Genomic DNA, 15,677 nt, shown 5'->3' on the forward strand with positions numbered 1-15,677 from the left:
CAGAAGAAAGCAGTACAGAAGAAACTATTATTTATGATTAGATCTTATCCCATTCTTTTAAATATCTACTTCAATCATATTTCATATCATTAATAAATTAGTAAGTAGAATTTATAAATAATTACATAGATAATTCAATATTTTTTTCTGAAGGAATATACAAGTCTAAAAACCACTGTGTTAAATTATTACTATAAAGATTCCAAATTGTTTTATCCCTAAAAGCATTTATATAAAGCTTCCAGGAAAACCCGGGCGTTGGTGGCGCATGCCTTTAATCCCAGCACTCGGGAGGCAGAGGCAGGCAGATCTGTGTGAGTTTGAGGCCAGCCTGGTCTCCAGAGTGAGTGCCAGGATAGGCTCCAAAGCTACACAGAGAAACCTTGTCTCAAAAAACCAAAAATAAATAAATAAATAAATAAATAAATAAATAAATAAATAAGCTTCCTGGAAAATACACAGTGTTACACAATGAACAAGTACCTACATTAAGGCCTGAACCTACAAAAATATACCATATTTACTTGGAACCAAGGGATATTCAAGTTCCTTCAGAAAACAAAAACATTAACCATAGAATAAAAAGTAAAAGCTTTTATTTTTCTCTCATAAGCTATAAAATAACATTTAAGTGTTAAAAAATGTTTAAAGAATTATTTCTAGTCTTTGGTATTTGGTTTCAAAATATTGCATGATATGGTAAATAGCAATGTCTATAAATAAATAAATGAAGTATGAATATACTTAATCACATGAGTGAATCTCAAAATTCTTTGTTTAAATCAAGTACTACAGCACACAAGTCTCCTCTCATAAATTATAAACCAATCTATGGTGGAAAAAAGAGCAAACTGTTTATTTGAGGTCGGAAAAGAAAGCAAAAGGAATTATAAAGGGGCAAGGGAGAAGCTTTGGTGATGACAGAAATGATAAGTAGCTTGATTGGTGGAAACTTCAACAATATATACAAATGTCAAAATTCATCAAATTATGACCCCTTAAGGTTAATAAAAAAAAACTTTTAAAACTGCAGTTATTTTCTAATTTCTTCCATTAAATTTTATAATTAGATTAACCACAATAAACTTATTGCATGATATCTGTGGAAGACTGGTTCAAGCCTCCTTCAGAATACCAAATCTGAGTATGCTTAACTTTCTTATATAAGTGGCATAGTATTTATTTCCATATAATTAGGCACCCTCCTTTAAGCTTGGGTTACTTATAATCCAAGTAAATCAATGTAAATGCTATATAGATAGCTATACTCTATTGTTTAACGAATAACTTCAACAAAAAAAAAGCCTGAGCATGTTTAATAGCCACAATGTTCTTTTCTTTGTTTTTTTGAGGCAGGGTCTCTATATTGTGGATCAGGCTAGCCTGGAAATCATTATATAGCTCACACTAGTCTCAAACATCACAGTAAGTTTCATATCGATAACGCCTGAGTGCTACCACAAGTGCTGCCTGCCATGCTTGACTCACAGATTGGCTATTCTTCAAACCACAGTTGGTAACATCCCATATGGGGAACTTAGATGGTCATCTTCCCAGCTAGAACGCTAATGTGTGCCTGAATGGATTTACTGTGACTCCAGTCTTCAAACCTCAAAAGTATCTACTACGAGTTCTTCATTAGGCTGTTAGTTTGCAGTTAGCCATCACCTACATGAGTTCTTCTTAGCTCACAATAATAAACACAAGGACCTATCTGGACAAATTATCCAGCACACTATTAACAGAAATAGTACTGAGGATACTGCTTCTCTTTTAGACTTTGACTATCTGAACTCCCCAAATCCACCACTGAATGAATAAACAGCACAAAGATTATAGCAATCACAAAGCTTAATCTTTACTTCTTCCTTTCAGATATCATTCTTTGAACAAAGAAATTACCATAAGCAGATACAAGAAATCTTGACAAACTATCTTGTTCTGTTGATAAAATAAACTAAAGGGAATGCACATTAAAGCAATTGCCCCTCCCTACAGTAACCAAGGTGCACTAAGGAACTGACGAGCAGACTAATTCAGAATGTTCTGATTATTCCATGTGCTTAAAGAAAACAATTATAGAAATTGTAAGAAAAAAATAAGTCTATCAGAAGGACAAAAAAAACCTAACAGTGTTTTTTAAATGGTGCTTGGGCAGTGTCCTCAGAAAGTGTCTGCAAGTGTATGAGCCTGAGTTGAAGACCAAGAAAGACCCAAACACAACAGGGGTGAAAGTTAGTGGAGCTTTAAACAGATAAAACAATCCTAATAATCGACTGTAGCAGGGCACTGGAATGCTAAAGGATCTGGATCAAAGTGGTCACCATCATGCCTATTTGCAAGTTGATCAAAAAAAAATATATCAATTTGCAAGTTAATCAACAAAAAGATCACAACTTTGCAACCATCAATTGTTTGTGACTATAAGAGAAAGATTAAATACAAAATAATTATTTTTTTCTGTACATAATATTTTAAAAAATTCACAGTTTGAAAGGTATAAAATGTTCGAGATATATACTTGTACATATATCAACATTATTCATGTAAAGAAAATAGGGAAAAACCCACAGGAACTATAACAAGCTTACAATTAATTTGGTAGAAAGCATGAACCCAAGAAAGTGTCCATACTAAATGAAGCCTCTGAAAGGAAATGAACAATAGTGTTTTTGTAAAGCATAGAGTCCCATGCCACTATTTACATAAGCATTATGGTTTTTTTGTCTTTAAATCTTTAACAAAATATTCATGTTCGTGTATACTGTAGATATTGGGGGGATCTAATGATTACCCTATGCTCTTAAATAAAAAAATTTTAAATAAAAAATCAAATTACTGCTCATATGTAAGATTAATAAATAATTAAACTCCTAAAGTACTAAGGGCAATAAAAATAGAATATTTAATGTATATTTTAATCATTGGCAGGCTCAGTTTTCCTTTAGGCAAACAGTGCTGAGGTCATATTTCTTTCTTGATTTCTTATTAAATACATTGCAAAAGCATGATAATTTTAAAGCAAGCACACACAAAAAAAGAGGCTTAAACTGAAGGAAATTGGAGAAACAAGAAGCTGAAGTCTATTGCTGGTTTACCACATTATTCTATGTAGCTCTAGGCAAGTCATTTACAACTCTATTACTAGTGACTGTATGGAAACCAAGAATTTTTCTCGAGATCCTTCATAAGTAATAGGATACAAACACTGCATATGAAGATTGCTGTCATCTGGGCCTAGGCTATTGCGAACAAAAAATGTCTTTGAGTGATAAAACAAAGGACCTACCTCTCTGAGCTACTTAGGAGACAGCTTTGGAAAAGAACATACCTTCAGGTTCTGGGGTCGTGTGAATTTATTGAGAAGTGCAGTCTGAATGAGCTCCCATCGACTCCCTGCAGTTCGCTCACCATTCTTACAGGAAAAAAAAGTAGGCAAGATCAAAGCATTTTAAGTTGTTTTGCATCACAAATTCAAAAGCCAAACTAGTGCTAATCTATGACCCAGGGACTGAAATACTTCCAATTTTGTATTTACCTCATCTTCTACAGGATACAAGTTTTGTTCAGAACAGGGCATTTTAACATGCTTGTTATCCCACAAATCTTTATAATGTGTTGGAAAAGGTTTTGGAACATCTCCTGCTCGCAGAAGGTCTACCTGAAATACAGAGTCCATAGGAAAACCGTAAGTGCATAAAAACTAAACACTCCTACAAAACAATGCAAACAAAGCAGTCATGGCAAATGCTGCAGAGTTAAGACCAGGCAAGAAACCTTACAAACCCCTCTTAAGCTGCTGCCACACCCGACTTCTCACTTTTACCTGCATTGTTAGATCCTGCTAACACCTCCTCACTGCTTGCCCAAGCTTCCGGCTTACGTTGACAGCTTCCTATCTCCCTTTTCCCACTCCAGCAGCTCCAAATACTGACTCCACATAAAACCCCTCTCCAGATTTTGGAATAACATCATCTCTGAAAATAGCCCTAGTTTGAGAGCCTTTGCCCAAGTTCTTACCAAACCATTCATTTTAGACAAGTCAGAAAACTCCCAAGTGCAGAAACATAACAAATTCTTTCACATATGTTTGTGTATATACTATCTTCCCTTAGTACAGTTATAGCAATTATTATCTTTACTTTTCCTTTATCGATTTAAACCTGAATTTTGACTTCCATTTTCTTCACCACTGTGAAGTCTTTAGAAACTTTTAAATAAGCAGTTGTACAGTCCTTTACTGGACCACTACCATACTGGACACCACTTGTTTTTCTTTTTGGTGTGTGTTTATGTGTTCACACAGGTACAGATTGCATGTGCAGGAACATGCACATGCATGTAAGGGCCAGAGGCCGTAAGTCAATATTAAGTGCCTTCCTCTATCACTACCCACTTTATTAATTAGAACTGTGTGTGTATACGCACGACATATGTGTATGTGCAACATGTGCCACCCACACAGTGAGTGTAGAGATCAAAAGGAAACTTTACTTACATTGCTCCCCCACACCCCCCAGACAGGGTTTCTCTGTGTAGCTATGGAGCCTGTCCTGGAACTTGGCTTTGTAGACCAGGCTGGCCTTGAACTCACAGAGATCTGCCCACCTGTGCCTCTCAAGTGCTGGGATAAGGCGTGAACCACTGTCACCCAGTTACTTACATTGGCTTTGAGGATCAAAGGCAGGCTGTCAGGCTTGCATGGCAAGCACCATTACTTGCTGAGCCATCTCGCAGGCCATCCACTTTTAATTCTCAAGAGAGGTATCTCACTGAACCTGGAGCTCACTGATTTGGCTAGAATGGTTGGCTAGCCAGTAAGCCCCAAGGATCCTCCTGTGTCCACCACCCCTTACACTCATCCCCACCCCACCCCCACCCCCACCCCCACTGTTAGGATTACAGTAAGCACTGTCCCACCAAACTTTGTTTTTTAAGATTTTTACTTTCATTTATGAGTACATGTCTGTGTCAATATGCCAAATGTATAAGAGTGCTTATAGAGGCTAGAGGAGGCTGTCAGATCCCCCAGAACTGGAGTTATAAGTAGTTGTGAGCTGCCCGATGTGGTGCTGGGAACCAAACTGAGGTCTTCTGTAACAGCAGTAGTGCTCATAGTTGCTAAGTCACCTCTCTAGCCCTCACCTGTTTTTTTTTTTTGTTTGTTTTGTTTTGGTTTGGTTTTTTGTTGTTTTATTTTTTTTCCAAGACAGGGTTTCTCTGTGGCTTTGGAGCCTGGCCTGGAACTAGCTCTTGTAGACCAGGCTGTTCTCTAACTCACAGACAGCCGCCTGCCTCTGCCTCCCAAGTGCTGGGATTAAAGGTGTGCACGATCAACGCCCGACTCCTCACCTGGTTTCTATATGAGTGCTGAGGAGTCAAACACAGGTCCCCATGCTTATGTGTGAAGCACTTTACCCACTGTGCCATCTCTCTAGCTCCAACACAGACTTTTCACTTCTTCACTAACATTGAATTTCTTGAGGAATAACTATTTTAATTTTTTCACTAGAAGACTTCATTATTTATTTATTTATTTATTTATTTAGTGGCTGGAGAAACAGCTGTGGATACTGGGAACCGAACTCTTAGATTTTTGGTTGTGAGCACAGCCTTTAACAACTGAGCCATCTCTCCAGCCCTTCACTAGAAGATTTAACATAGAACTTTTCATGTACATAAATGTGTATATTAGTGCCACTGTAAGTACATACAAAGCTATTATAATAAGTGATAAGTAAATCTTTGAGTAGGAATGTAAGGTTTTCATCTTGCCTATTCTAGATACTTTAAACAAATGGAATGATGCAACATGTAGGTTTTTGGGTCTGTCATCTTCACTTACCAGAATGCTTTCAAGGTTCACCTAAATGGTATCCTATTTCACTGCAGAAAATAATTACATGATACATTTTTAAAAGTATATTATGCTACGAATGAGAGGTATGTGGTATTATAAAGACCTAATCTAGAAAGATTCAACCACATGAGCTGAGAGACTTCCTAAAGGTGGTGACAGTACTACTGAACTCTAAGGAAGAAAACGAAGGTAACTGGGAGTGGAAGGACAGTGGTCACATAATATTACTTCTGTTCATTTTGATCTGGAGCACCATCCAAAGGATCATGTATTAAAGGCTTAGGAACCAGGCCCTGGTACTATGGAACTTTTGATACCAGTCCGAGTGGAAGTAAGTCTCTTACCTCTTCCTCTCTCTTCTTTGCTTCCAGGATGCCAAGTCTCCTCTATTGTGCTCTTGCTATGATGTACTATACAGCCACAGGCCCAGAGCAACAGACAAAAGCAATCACACTGAGGCCTCTGAAACTCGAAGCCAAAATAAATCCTACTTCCTACAAGTTTATTATCTCAAATATTTCATCATATTCACAGAAATTTGACCACAAAAGAAAACTGATACCAAGAAATGCAGTATCTCATGATAAGGTTCAGAAACTTTTTGAATTGGTTTATGGGCAATTTAGAGAAACAAACTAGAGAACTTAGAATTAAATAAAGAGGGCTTAGTGGGTGAGTCTGGTAGTTCAGAAGACCAGAATTCTGATAGGAATGGGGACAACAAAAGCGGTACTGATGAGGTTTCAGATAGAAATAGGAACTCTACTGCAAATCAGAGTAGAAGCCATTTTATGTTTCATTCTGGTAAATGACTTGTTTATATTTGATCCGTCTCTTAAGACTTTCTTTGAGACTGAGTTTTAAAATGGCAAGACTGATTTATCAAATGATGAGAGAAACTTTAAGGCAGCAGAACAATGAGGCTGTGGCATGAGTAATGCTGGCTGCTTTTAACCATACTTACAGTAAGACTAGAGAACACAAAGACCTTAAAGCTAATAGCTTAGGCAAAAAAGCACATGTAAAGTTGGGGACAGGAGAATATTGTTGCTAAAGTGAATATCACCACTAAAAAGAGGCCAAGCACTTGGTACTTGAGACAGTAAGAAAGATACCCTAGGGCTTCTCAAAAACTGTAAAGCCTTACCCAGTCAAGATCTCATCTACCACATGCTCAAAGATGAAAAAAAAACCAAACACACACACACACACACACACACACACACACACACACACACACACACACAACCCCAACAACAGAGGGTTTGTTTCAAAGACTTTCCAAGACAGTCTCTGGAGAAGGGAGATCTAGAGTTCCTGCCTGCACAAGGTCACTAGGGAAATGTTTTCTTTTAAGCCAGAGGATTCAAAGCTGCTAAATATAGTTCAGGGTAATCCTATGCAGCTCTCACCAGCAACAGACCTTGGCACTGTCCATGACTTTGACTGTGCATGCACGGTACTATGCAAGTTATAGTTATACGAGGTTTCTGCTGAGGTTTCAAACAAAAGTCTAGAAAGCCAAGCAGTATGTGACACAGTCAGAGTCCCCCCAAGCTTCCTCCAGGCTGTGCAAGAAGATAATGAACCTAAAACTACAATGGAGACTCTAGGAAATCAGAGGGGAAAAAGCCACAGAAAATGCAAAAGTAGTTAAGGAGTTCTGGAAAGCAGGAAATGAGGAGTCATTGCCTTACAGACAAAGAATTTCCATTTGGAAAGATGAAAAGTTCTGGGAATGAGTATCAGTGATGGTTATACAACACTGTCAATATACTTAATGTCACAGTGGTTAACATTTGTGTTATGTGCATTTTACCACAATTTAACAAAAAGTGAGATTGGTTTTAGACATGCTAAGTCTAAATATCTCTGGAGTGGTGCTAGAGAATGACCAGAAGGATCAAAGAAAAGACCAAGATGGAAATTCACTAAACCATAAACAATTTTGAACTTTTTTATTTTACAAAATAACAATACCTAACCCATAGTGGGTAATCAAAAAATACAATCAGCTGGAAAGAAAAGAAATGAAAAGGAAAATCTTTGCTCACAGGTTAAGAAGAGGCAATACCCACCCGAATAGTTACTGTGTGGTTAGCAGACGGTCTTAAGAGTGGCAATCGGACCCCACACCGAGGCATTTTCCTCATTTCCTCAATAGGAGTTCCCAGCCACTTCTTATCAGGATGAAGGTGAGGTGGAATGTATTTAGGGATCTTCCTTTCTGTTCTTTGATGTCTGACTTCACATTGTTCTTTTCTAAGGTCAAGAAAAAGTTATTTACTGTTTACTGTTTCAGTTGTCTAATATACACAAGCACAAAACTTACCAAGAATATTGTCTAAAGTGTGCCACACTTGCTTTATAAGGTTGACTTAAAAATCTTATATCAAAACCCAAGAGCTCGTTTGCAATAGCCTAGAGAAGGAACTTTGAAACATATGAATCTCCTTTAAAAACAGAAGTAAAAAACAGATCATACAATCTGTTACCTGACTCATCTTCACATAATCACCTCAACAAAGTAAACTTAGTATCATAAGCTACAAAACACATCTTAGAAAATTGGACAGGATTTAAAATTCCTTATGGAATAATGGCAAAAATACAAAGTTGTACTCAAATACACATGAAAAAGATCCCTATAAGATTTCAGTGAATTTTCTAAGCCAGATCTCAGCTTTCTCACTTGTAAAATAGAGTATTACCTGTTTTCCTGTCTAATTCCTGAGAATTAGAGAAAGTTATATAAAAAACCCTAAACAAATGTTAAATAACAGCTATAGTCAATCAAATATTTTTAACTAATAATGTTGATGAATTCCATAAGAAAGTTCATGAAACTAAAACTGACTATACACACACACACACACACACACACACACACACACACACACACACACACACACACACACACACTTCTTGTTTTCTGCTTCTGGACTTTCTAGAATTTCCACTTTGAAATCTATTATAAATAGTTAATTAAAAAGGCAACTTTTTAATTTATTATAATTACTTTCTTAATTCCCTCTACAATATTTAAAAATGTATCATGCTATTGGAGTGATACTCCTAAATGGGAGGGAAGAGGGATTTACCTTCTGTCCTCTGATTTGGGAATTCTCATGAAATGATCTGTGATTTTAGAATCTTTTTTTCCATGCTGCTTGGAACTTCTACATTCCACATTAAGGCTAGAAGTGTTTCCAGATGGCTTGGCATTTAAATCACTGGTTCCAGCATGAGTCTCTCCTTCAAATTGGAAATGTAATCTAATTTCCCTTCCCTTAGTCAAGTACCGTTTCCTAAGATCGCTGTTGGCTTCTCTTGCTTGGCAACTTGAAAGTTGATTTGTTGTTTGGGAGGAACTATCTTCTTGTTCATCAAACCCTGGACTTGGTTCTTCATCTGCTTCTGAGTCTTGACAACTGTTTTTTGAATTGTCTACATCCATTGGTGAATCAGGTTCACTTTCTTTCTCAAATGGAGGTGAATCACCTAGGCTACTTTCTTGTCTAGTCAATTTGTTGTCAGTTTTTGGTTCAGTTGCAATGTCCTCAGCACCAGCATCTGACAAAGGACTCTCTGGTACCACATCCACCTCCTGCTGACAGCCCGTACATTCTTTTAGAGAGTGACAAGAACCACTGCACTTACAGTAGCTTCTGGCTTGCTCATCTCCTACTGTCTGCTTTGTATTTGCAAGCTTTATGGGTGTAAGAAACTGTTGATTGTCTCTATCTTCTTCATTATCTGTGTCACTGTGGTCAACAGGTTGGGGTGACTGGTCAATGTTAGCATTGCTAAGCTGTTGTGGTGCCGGAGTTATTGTTGGAGGCTCACTTGCCAAAAGCTGTTCTGCATGCTTCCCTTCATTTTGCCACTTGCACGTACTTGCATTCTGTTGCTGGTTCAAATACTGTGTGCTCTTTTCAATGGGTGACTTATCAAGATTTAGCTGAGGAACATTTTCCAATTTTTCCACCTTATGTTGGTAAAAGTTATCTTTTTGCAGAGAACTCATCACGGAGTCTATCCTTGTATTGTTGTTTTCTTTACTATAAGAGAACAGAAAGAACCAAAACCAATTTATTACAACAACACAAAAGGTTAAACTACTGAACAACACCAGAGTGAAAAGTTTGCTCTTCTGATGGCCTAAACACACAGCCTATCACTTCACTGCTCTGCATTTTTGCACATGTACCCACCCTGCCGTTCTCCAGTTGTGAGTCTAGTAAACACCTACCTTTCTTCAAATCTTAGGCTACTGTAGTCTCATACTTTGTTCCTTTAAGGCCCAGGCAAGGCTGGCAATTTGTTTCTTCTATATGCTAGCCACCACTCATATCTTTACTTGCTCACACCTTCGTAATACATTTACTTCATGAAGCAGTAATTATGTGTTTTGTGTCTGTAACTACTACTGTATATGAGCATCTTAAAGTCAGAAAACATTTCACTTTCTTCTCTGTATCTCACAAATAAATGAGGGTCTCTATGTATTCAAAACTAAAACTAAAATAAAATAAGATAGGGTTGGAGAGATGGCTCAGCAGTTAAGAGCAGTGGCTGCTCTTCCAGAGGTCTTGAGTTCAATTCCCAGCAAAAACATGGTGGCTCACAACCATCTATAATGAGATCTGGTGCCCTCTTTTAGCATGCAGACATACATGGAAGCAGAATGTTGTATTCATAATAAATAAATAAATAGAAAAATAAAATAAACTTTAAAAAGTTAATGAGGATAGATGAAGAAAAGTAAAAAGAAATTAAAAACAAAAAAAGCAAGATAAAACAACCCCACCATTTTGCTATTCATTTCTCCATACAGAAATGTCTTTATACCTTTCTGACTCAGTTGTCTTGGTTCCTTTAGTATCCATCCAAGTGGTAATAGTCTTTTGTTTGAAAACTATAAAAAAATTAAAATTAAAAGTTAAATATATACATATAAATTCCTTAAAATAGAAAACATTTATAGCTTATTATACACACAAGACCTTTTGCTAGACTCTGTGGGTTAAACAAAGAGCAGGTACTCTTTTCAACATCAAGTATTAAAAGATAAAACAGGAACAACTGATATGTACAGTATAGAGTTGAAAGTGTCCCCCTAAAGAGTTGTGCGGGCAAATGTCTAAGATCCAGGCTCTAGGCTTAGAACACTGGATTCAAATCCTCACTGGCTTCCCTTGTGACTGTAAAAGAGCACTTTTCTCTGACTCAGCTTCACCTGGAAAGAATGCACATGAACAGCTAACGTGATGTTTAAATTAGCAGTAATTTATATAAGAGATTAGAACACTGTGGTATATGCTCAGAAAATGTTAGTCCTTAATTATTATTAAAAGAGGTCTTGATCAGGATTTCCAGGACAAGAAAAAGTGGGAATAATCAGTTAAGATTTCTTGATATAGTGGTAGGATTTTACCTTGAAAAATAAAGACAGTGACATAAAAGGAAAATCCCAAGCAAAGGCACAAATGGCAAAGAAATATAAAGAACTGAGAAAGGAATAGAAAATATAACTCAAAAGTCATCTAAGATCATATCATAGACAGCATGTTGAATGACCCAGAGAGATACAAAAAAGACCATCAGAAGTCACACTAAGAGTCTTGCATGATTCTAGAATTCAAAGCTAACAAGCCTACAGTCAACCATGAGGGATAACCTGGAGGCAAGAAGAGTGCTTACCAACAGAGACCAGTGAGAAAGCTACTGATCTAGGTCAGTAGTTCCCAACCACTTAGATCATGAGAAACAATAAATGGATCCTAGGACCAAGCCCACAGCTACTACATTAGAATCTCTATGTGAGTGTGAGGGAAGAATGAGAAGAACTGCTGAAATTCTTAAACAAGAAAAACGTAAATAATCAACTAGATTGAAGAATTACTGGTTAAGGCTCAAAACAATTCCTTATGAAATGAGTAAAACAGAGTATAGTCACTACAAGACTTCAAGTTAGAAGCTTCAAAGACCTGAATGGTTATCTCAACATTGAGCACAAATATGGGATACAGGAGAATTAGATATGGGGTTGGTATAGTTAGGTTGATTCTGAAGATATTAAATTTGAGATGCCAAAGAAATGACTGAATAGATATGACCAGCAGCAAAAATGAAAATATTAGCTCAGGAGTAAGGATGCAGTGCAAATAAATGCAAATCACATTTTATATAACTATTAGAAAGAAATTCATGCACTTTCAATTTTTTTTAAGATTTATTTATTTATTTATCATGTATACAGTGCGTGCCAGAAGAGGGCACCAGATCACATTACAGATGGTTGTGAGCTACCATGTGGTTGCTGGGAATTGAACTCAGAACCTCTGGAAGAACAGTCAGTGCTCTTAATCCCTGAGCCATCTCTCCAGCCCCCGCACTTTCAATTTTTAATACACTGGACATGTATTAAATGTGTCTACTTTAATATTAAATCTTAAATATTCTCAGCAGTTCTCCAAGTTGCAATATTAAGAATCTGAACACTTAAGTCATAGATCCATTCTTATTTTCCTATTTTACCTTAAGTAATATAATATGAACAAAAAAGAAGCAAGCCTAAATTGATTTATCACTAGGATAGAACATAAGTGAAAGACATTTCAGGTATGAGAAGAACTTGAGATGTAAGCATTTGAGTTTCATATAATTTCCACAGAAGTAGTCAAGTATCAGATACTTTCCACAAAGCAGTAAAAGTCTAACAAATAAACTCTTTTTGATTAGTAAGTTTTAAATGGTTTCTGTTACAAAAAGGAATTTACATAAATCTTTCTTTCTTTTTGTTAAGTACCTCTTTGTGATTTATTTTGTATGTCTTCAGCAATTTAGGCTTCAAATAAATAATTATTCTCAGTCAGCAAGAGGATAAATGATTTGAAGATGAAATTTTTTTTCTATTGCTGTACATTCTTATTTAATTCCATTATTCAGTGTCTCTATCTTCAAAATACAATTTTTGAGCCCTAGTGTTAATTTTGGAGCATTTCAGATCTTAAAACTTCAGATCAGATTAACCAGTTTGCTCTATGAAAATGTTCCAAAATCTGAAAAACTCCATCTGAATCACTTCTTGCCCCAAGCATTCCAGGTATGGGACACTAAGCCTATACAAACCATAGAAAGTATAGTTCAGACAGACAATCCTCAGATTTCAAACCTGCAAACTGCTGAAACACTATTTTTGGAATCAGTCTAGGATTTAAAACTTCTGTAATATTAGGATTCCACGTGAGGCTTCGATAGCTAGGCTCTTTGTGGTGGTGTGAATAAAAACGGGCACCATACTCTCATATATTTGAATGCTTAGTCATCAAGAAATGGCACTATTTGAGAGGATTAGAAGAATTAGGAATGCAACCTATTGGAGTAGGTGTGGCATTGTTAGAGGAAGTTTGTCACTGGAGGTGAGCTTTTGAAACCTCAAAGCTCACCGACAGGCCCATCTTCTCCATCTGCCTGTGATCAGGATGTAACACTCAGCTACTGCTCCAGTGCCATGCTCCCTGCCTTGATGGTAATGGACTAAGCCTCTGAAGCTCTGGGAAGCCCCCAATTAAATGCTTTCTTTTATAAGAGTTGCCTTGGTCATGGTGTCTCTTCACAGCAGTAGAACAGTGACTAAGACACTCTTCTCATACACATGATGTAGTCCACAGAACCTGAACTTCAAGTGAGGAAAACCCAGGAGGCCTGTTCCAGAGAAGCTGAAGAGGGCTGTCTGTCTCCTGAAGCCTGATATGGAAAGTATATCCTCCTAGCTTCACGCTTCCAATTATGAATCCTGAAGCCTGACAAAAGGATCAATGGGGAAAGGCAGGTGGTAAAGTAACAATGTATCCTTTTATTCAAATATTCCCCAGTCCTTGTTTGAACCCCATAGAAAGGACTGCCTTACTCTTTCCAATACTACTACTTCTGGCTTTTAAAAGTTTCTTTTCCAACACATCACAGGACTGTTAAGAGCTTAATCCAAGCAGGGAGGTGATGGCACATGCCTTTAATTCCTTCACTCAGGTGGCAGAGGCAGTTGGATCTAAGTTCAAGACCAGCCTAGTCTACAGAGTAGTTCCAGGACAGCCAGGGCCACAAAAAGAAACTCTGTCTTAAGAAATAACAACAACAAAACAAACAAACAAACAAAAAAACACAAAAGAGCTTACTCTATCTTACTACTTAAGGAAGCATAAAAAGTTTCTTACTAAGATTCCAGGGAAATTCTTTCATTTAATTAGAAATAATCATAGAAAACATGAGTTTTCATGTCAACATGAGACAAGCTAGAGTCATCTGAAAGAAGGGAGCTCCAATTGAGAAAATGCTTCCTAAAGGCTGTAGGGGGCATTTTCTTAATTAGTGATTGATGTGAGAGGGCCCAGCCCATGGTGGGTGGTGTCATCCCTGGGCTGGAGGTCCTGGGTTCTATAAGAAAGCAGGCTGAGCAAGCCATGGTGAGCAAGGCAGTAAGCATCACCCATCCATGGCCTATGCATTAGCTCCTGCCTCCTGGCCTTTTGTGTTCCTGTCCTGACTTCCTTTGAAAGTATAAGTGGCATAAAACCCTTTCCTCCCCAGCTTGCTTTTGGTCATGGTGTTTCATCACAGCAACAGTAACCCTAACTAGGACAACAAAGATATACTGAGCCCTTTCAGTACTAGACTATCCAGAACTTATCTACCAGCATTATCTTGGTGAAGTTATTTCATTTCATTGAGCCCATTTTCCTTACCTAGAAAATACAATTCTCTGCTCCCGAGAAGTATATGTATGTATCAGTAAGAACACAAAAATAAGAGGGTTGGAGAGATGGCCCAGTGGTTAAGTACACTAGCTGGTTTTCCAGAGATCCTGAGTTCAATTCCCAGCAACCACATGATGGCTCACAACCATCTGTAAAGAGATCTGGTGCCCTCTTCTGCCCTGAAGGGATATGTTGCAGACAGAACACTGTATGCATAATAAATAAGAAAATCTTAAAAAAAAAACCCACAAAAATAAGAGAAAACATTGTGTCCAGCCTACAAAGAATTATTCCACAAATACATTCTCTCCCAACACCTAAATCCAATCTCTTTTATAACTGACATTAGTGATTCTAGTTTACTCTAACTTCACACCATTCACACCTACTTTCATCTTGCAGTAACTATTGTATTTCAATGAGGTCATCCAATTAGCAAAAATAGACCTAGCAAAGGGCATACAATACAATAAAATTCATCTGCATTTTCAAGGAGCACTTCACTTCCGGAAGTCTCCTTTGGCTACACAACTGGGTAAGTCATTTGCTATCAGAATGTGACTAGCATGCTTAGTTCTGCCTAAGCAGAGATTTGCAGATTTCATTCAATATAAGAAATGTATCCATGAAGATAAAAAGATACTGAATAAGCATTTCTCTACTCTACCCACTTTTATGATACCTATATGCAAAAAACTTAAAATGCCTTCCAGAAAAAAAAATCTAAAATTTGCAACAATGGTTTAATGATAAAAACTTAGACCTTGAACATTCTGTTCACTGGTGCTCTCTGGCAGGTATGCAGAAAACACTACCCATGTGAATATTAACTTGATTTCTCTTTGGCAGAAAATGTAAGGTCCAACTAATGAGAAAAGGATGGTAGTCCCAACTTCTCTTAGCAAGCATAAAGTCAGGGGAACCACAGATTACCTAGTTACAGAAGTCAGAGTCATTATCCACAGTTTATCTTCAGTTCCTATTCTTTATAGCAAGCTCTCTGAAATCTACATGCCAAATTTAAAATCCATCCCTTCTTTAAACCCTTAAGTACTTCA

At 37.2% G+C, this 15,677-nt stretch overlaps 1 protein-coding gene across 3 annotated transcripts in view; it reads right to left on the minus strand.

The window, feature by feature from the left end:
* Parg (poly(ADP-ribose) glycohydrolase) overlaps positions 1-15,677 on the minus strand; it is a 102,681-nt gene that overhangs the window by 83,773 nt on the left and 3,231 nt on the right. For all 3 annotated transcript variants that reach the window (XM_027389496.2, XM_027389495.2, XM_027389497.2), the window contains exons 2-6: positions 10,712-10,778; positions 8,962-9,921; positions 7,939-8,122; positions 3,539-3,661; positions 3,332-3,415 (exon numbers count right to left, since the gene is read on the minus strand). In XM_027389496.2, coding sequence (XP_027245297.1) covers positions 3,332-3,415; positions 3,539-3,661; positions 7,939-8,122; positions 8,962-9,921; positions 10,712-10,749 — 1,389 coding nt within the window. In that variant the 5' untranslated portion in view covers positions 10,750-10,778. The remainder of the gene's footprint in view (positions 1-3,331; positions 3,416-3,538; positions 3,662-7,938; positions 8,123-8,961; positions 9,922-10,711; positions 10,779-15,677) is intronic.

The sequence above is a fragment of the Cricetulus griseus genome (genome assembly GCF_003668045.3).
Source record: "Cricetulus griseus strain 17A/GY chromosome 1 unlocalized genomic scaffold, alternate assembly CriGri-PICRH-1.0 chr1_1, whole genome shotgun sequence".
Lineage (NCBI taxonomy): Eukaryota > Metazoa > Chordata > Mammalia > Rodentia > Cricetidae > Cricetulus > Cricetulus griseus.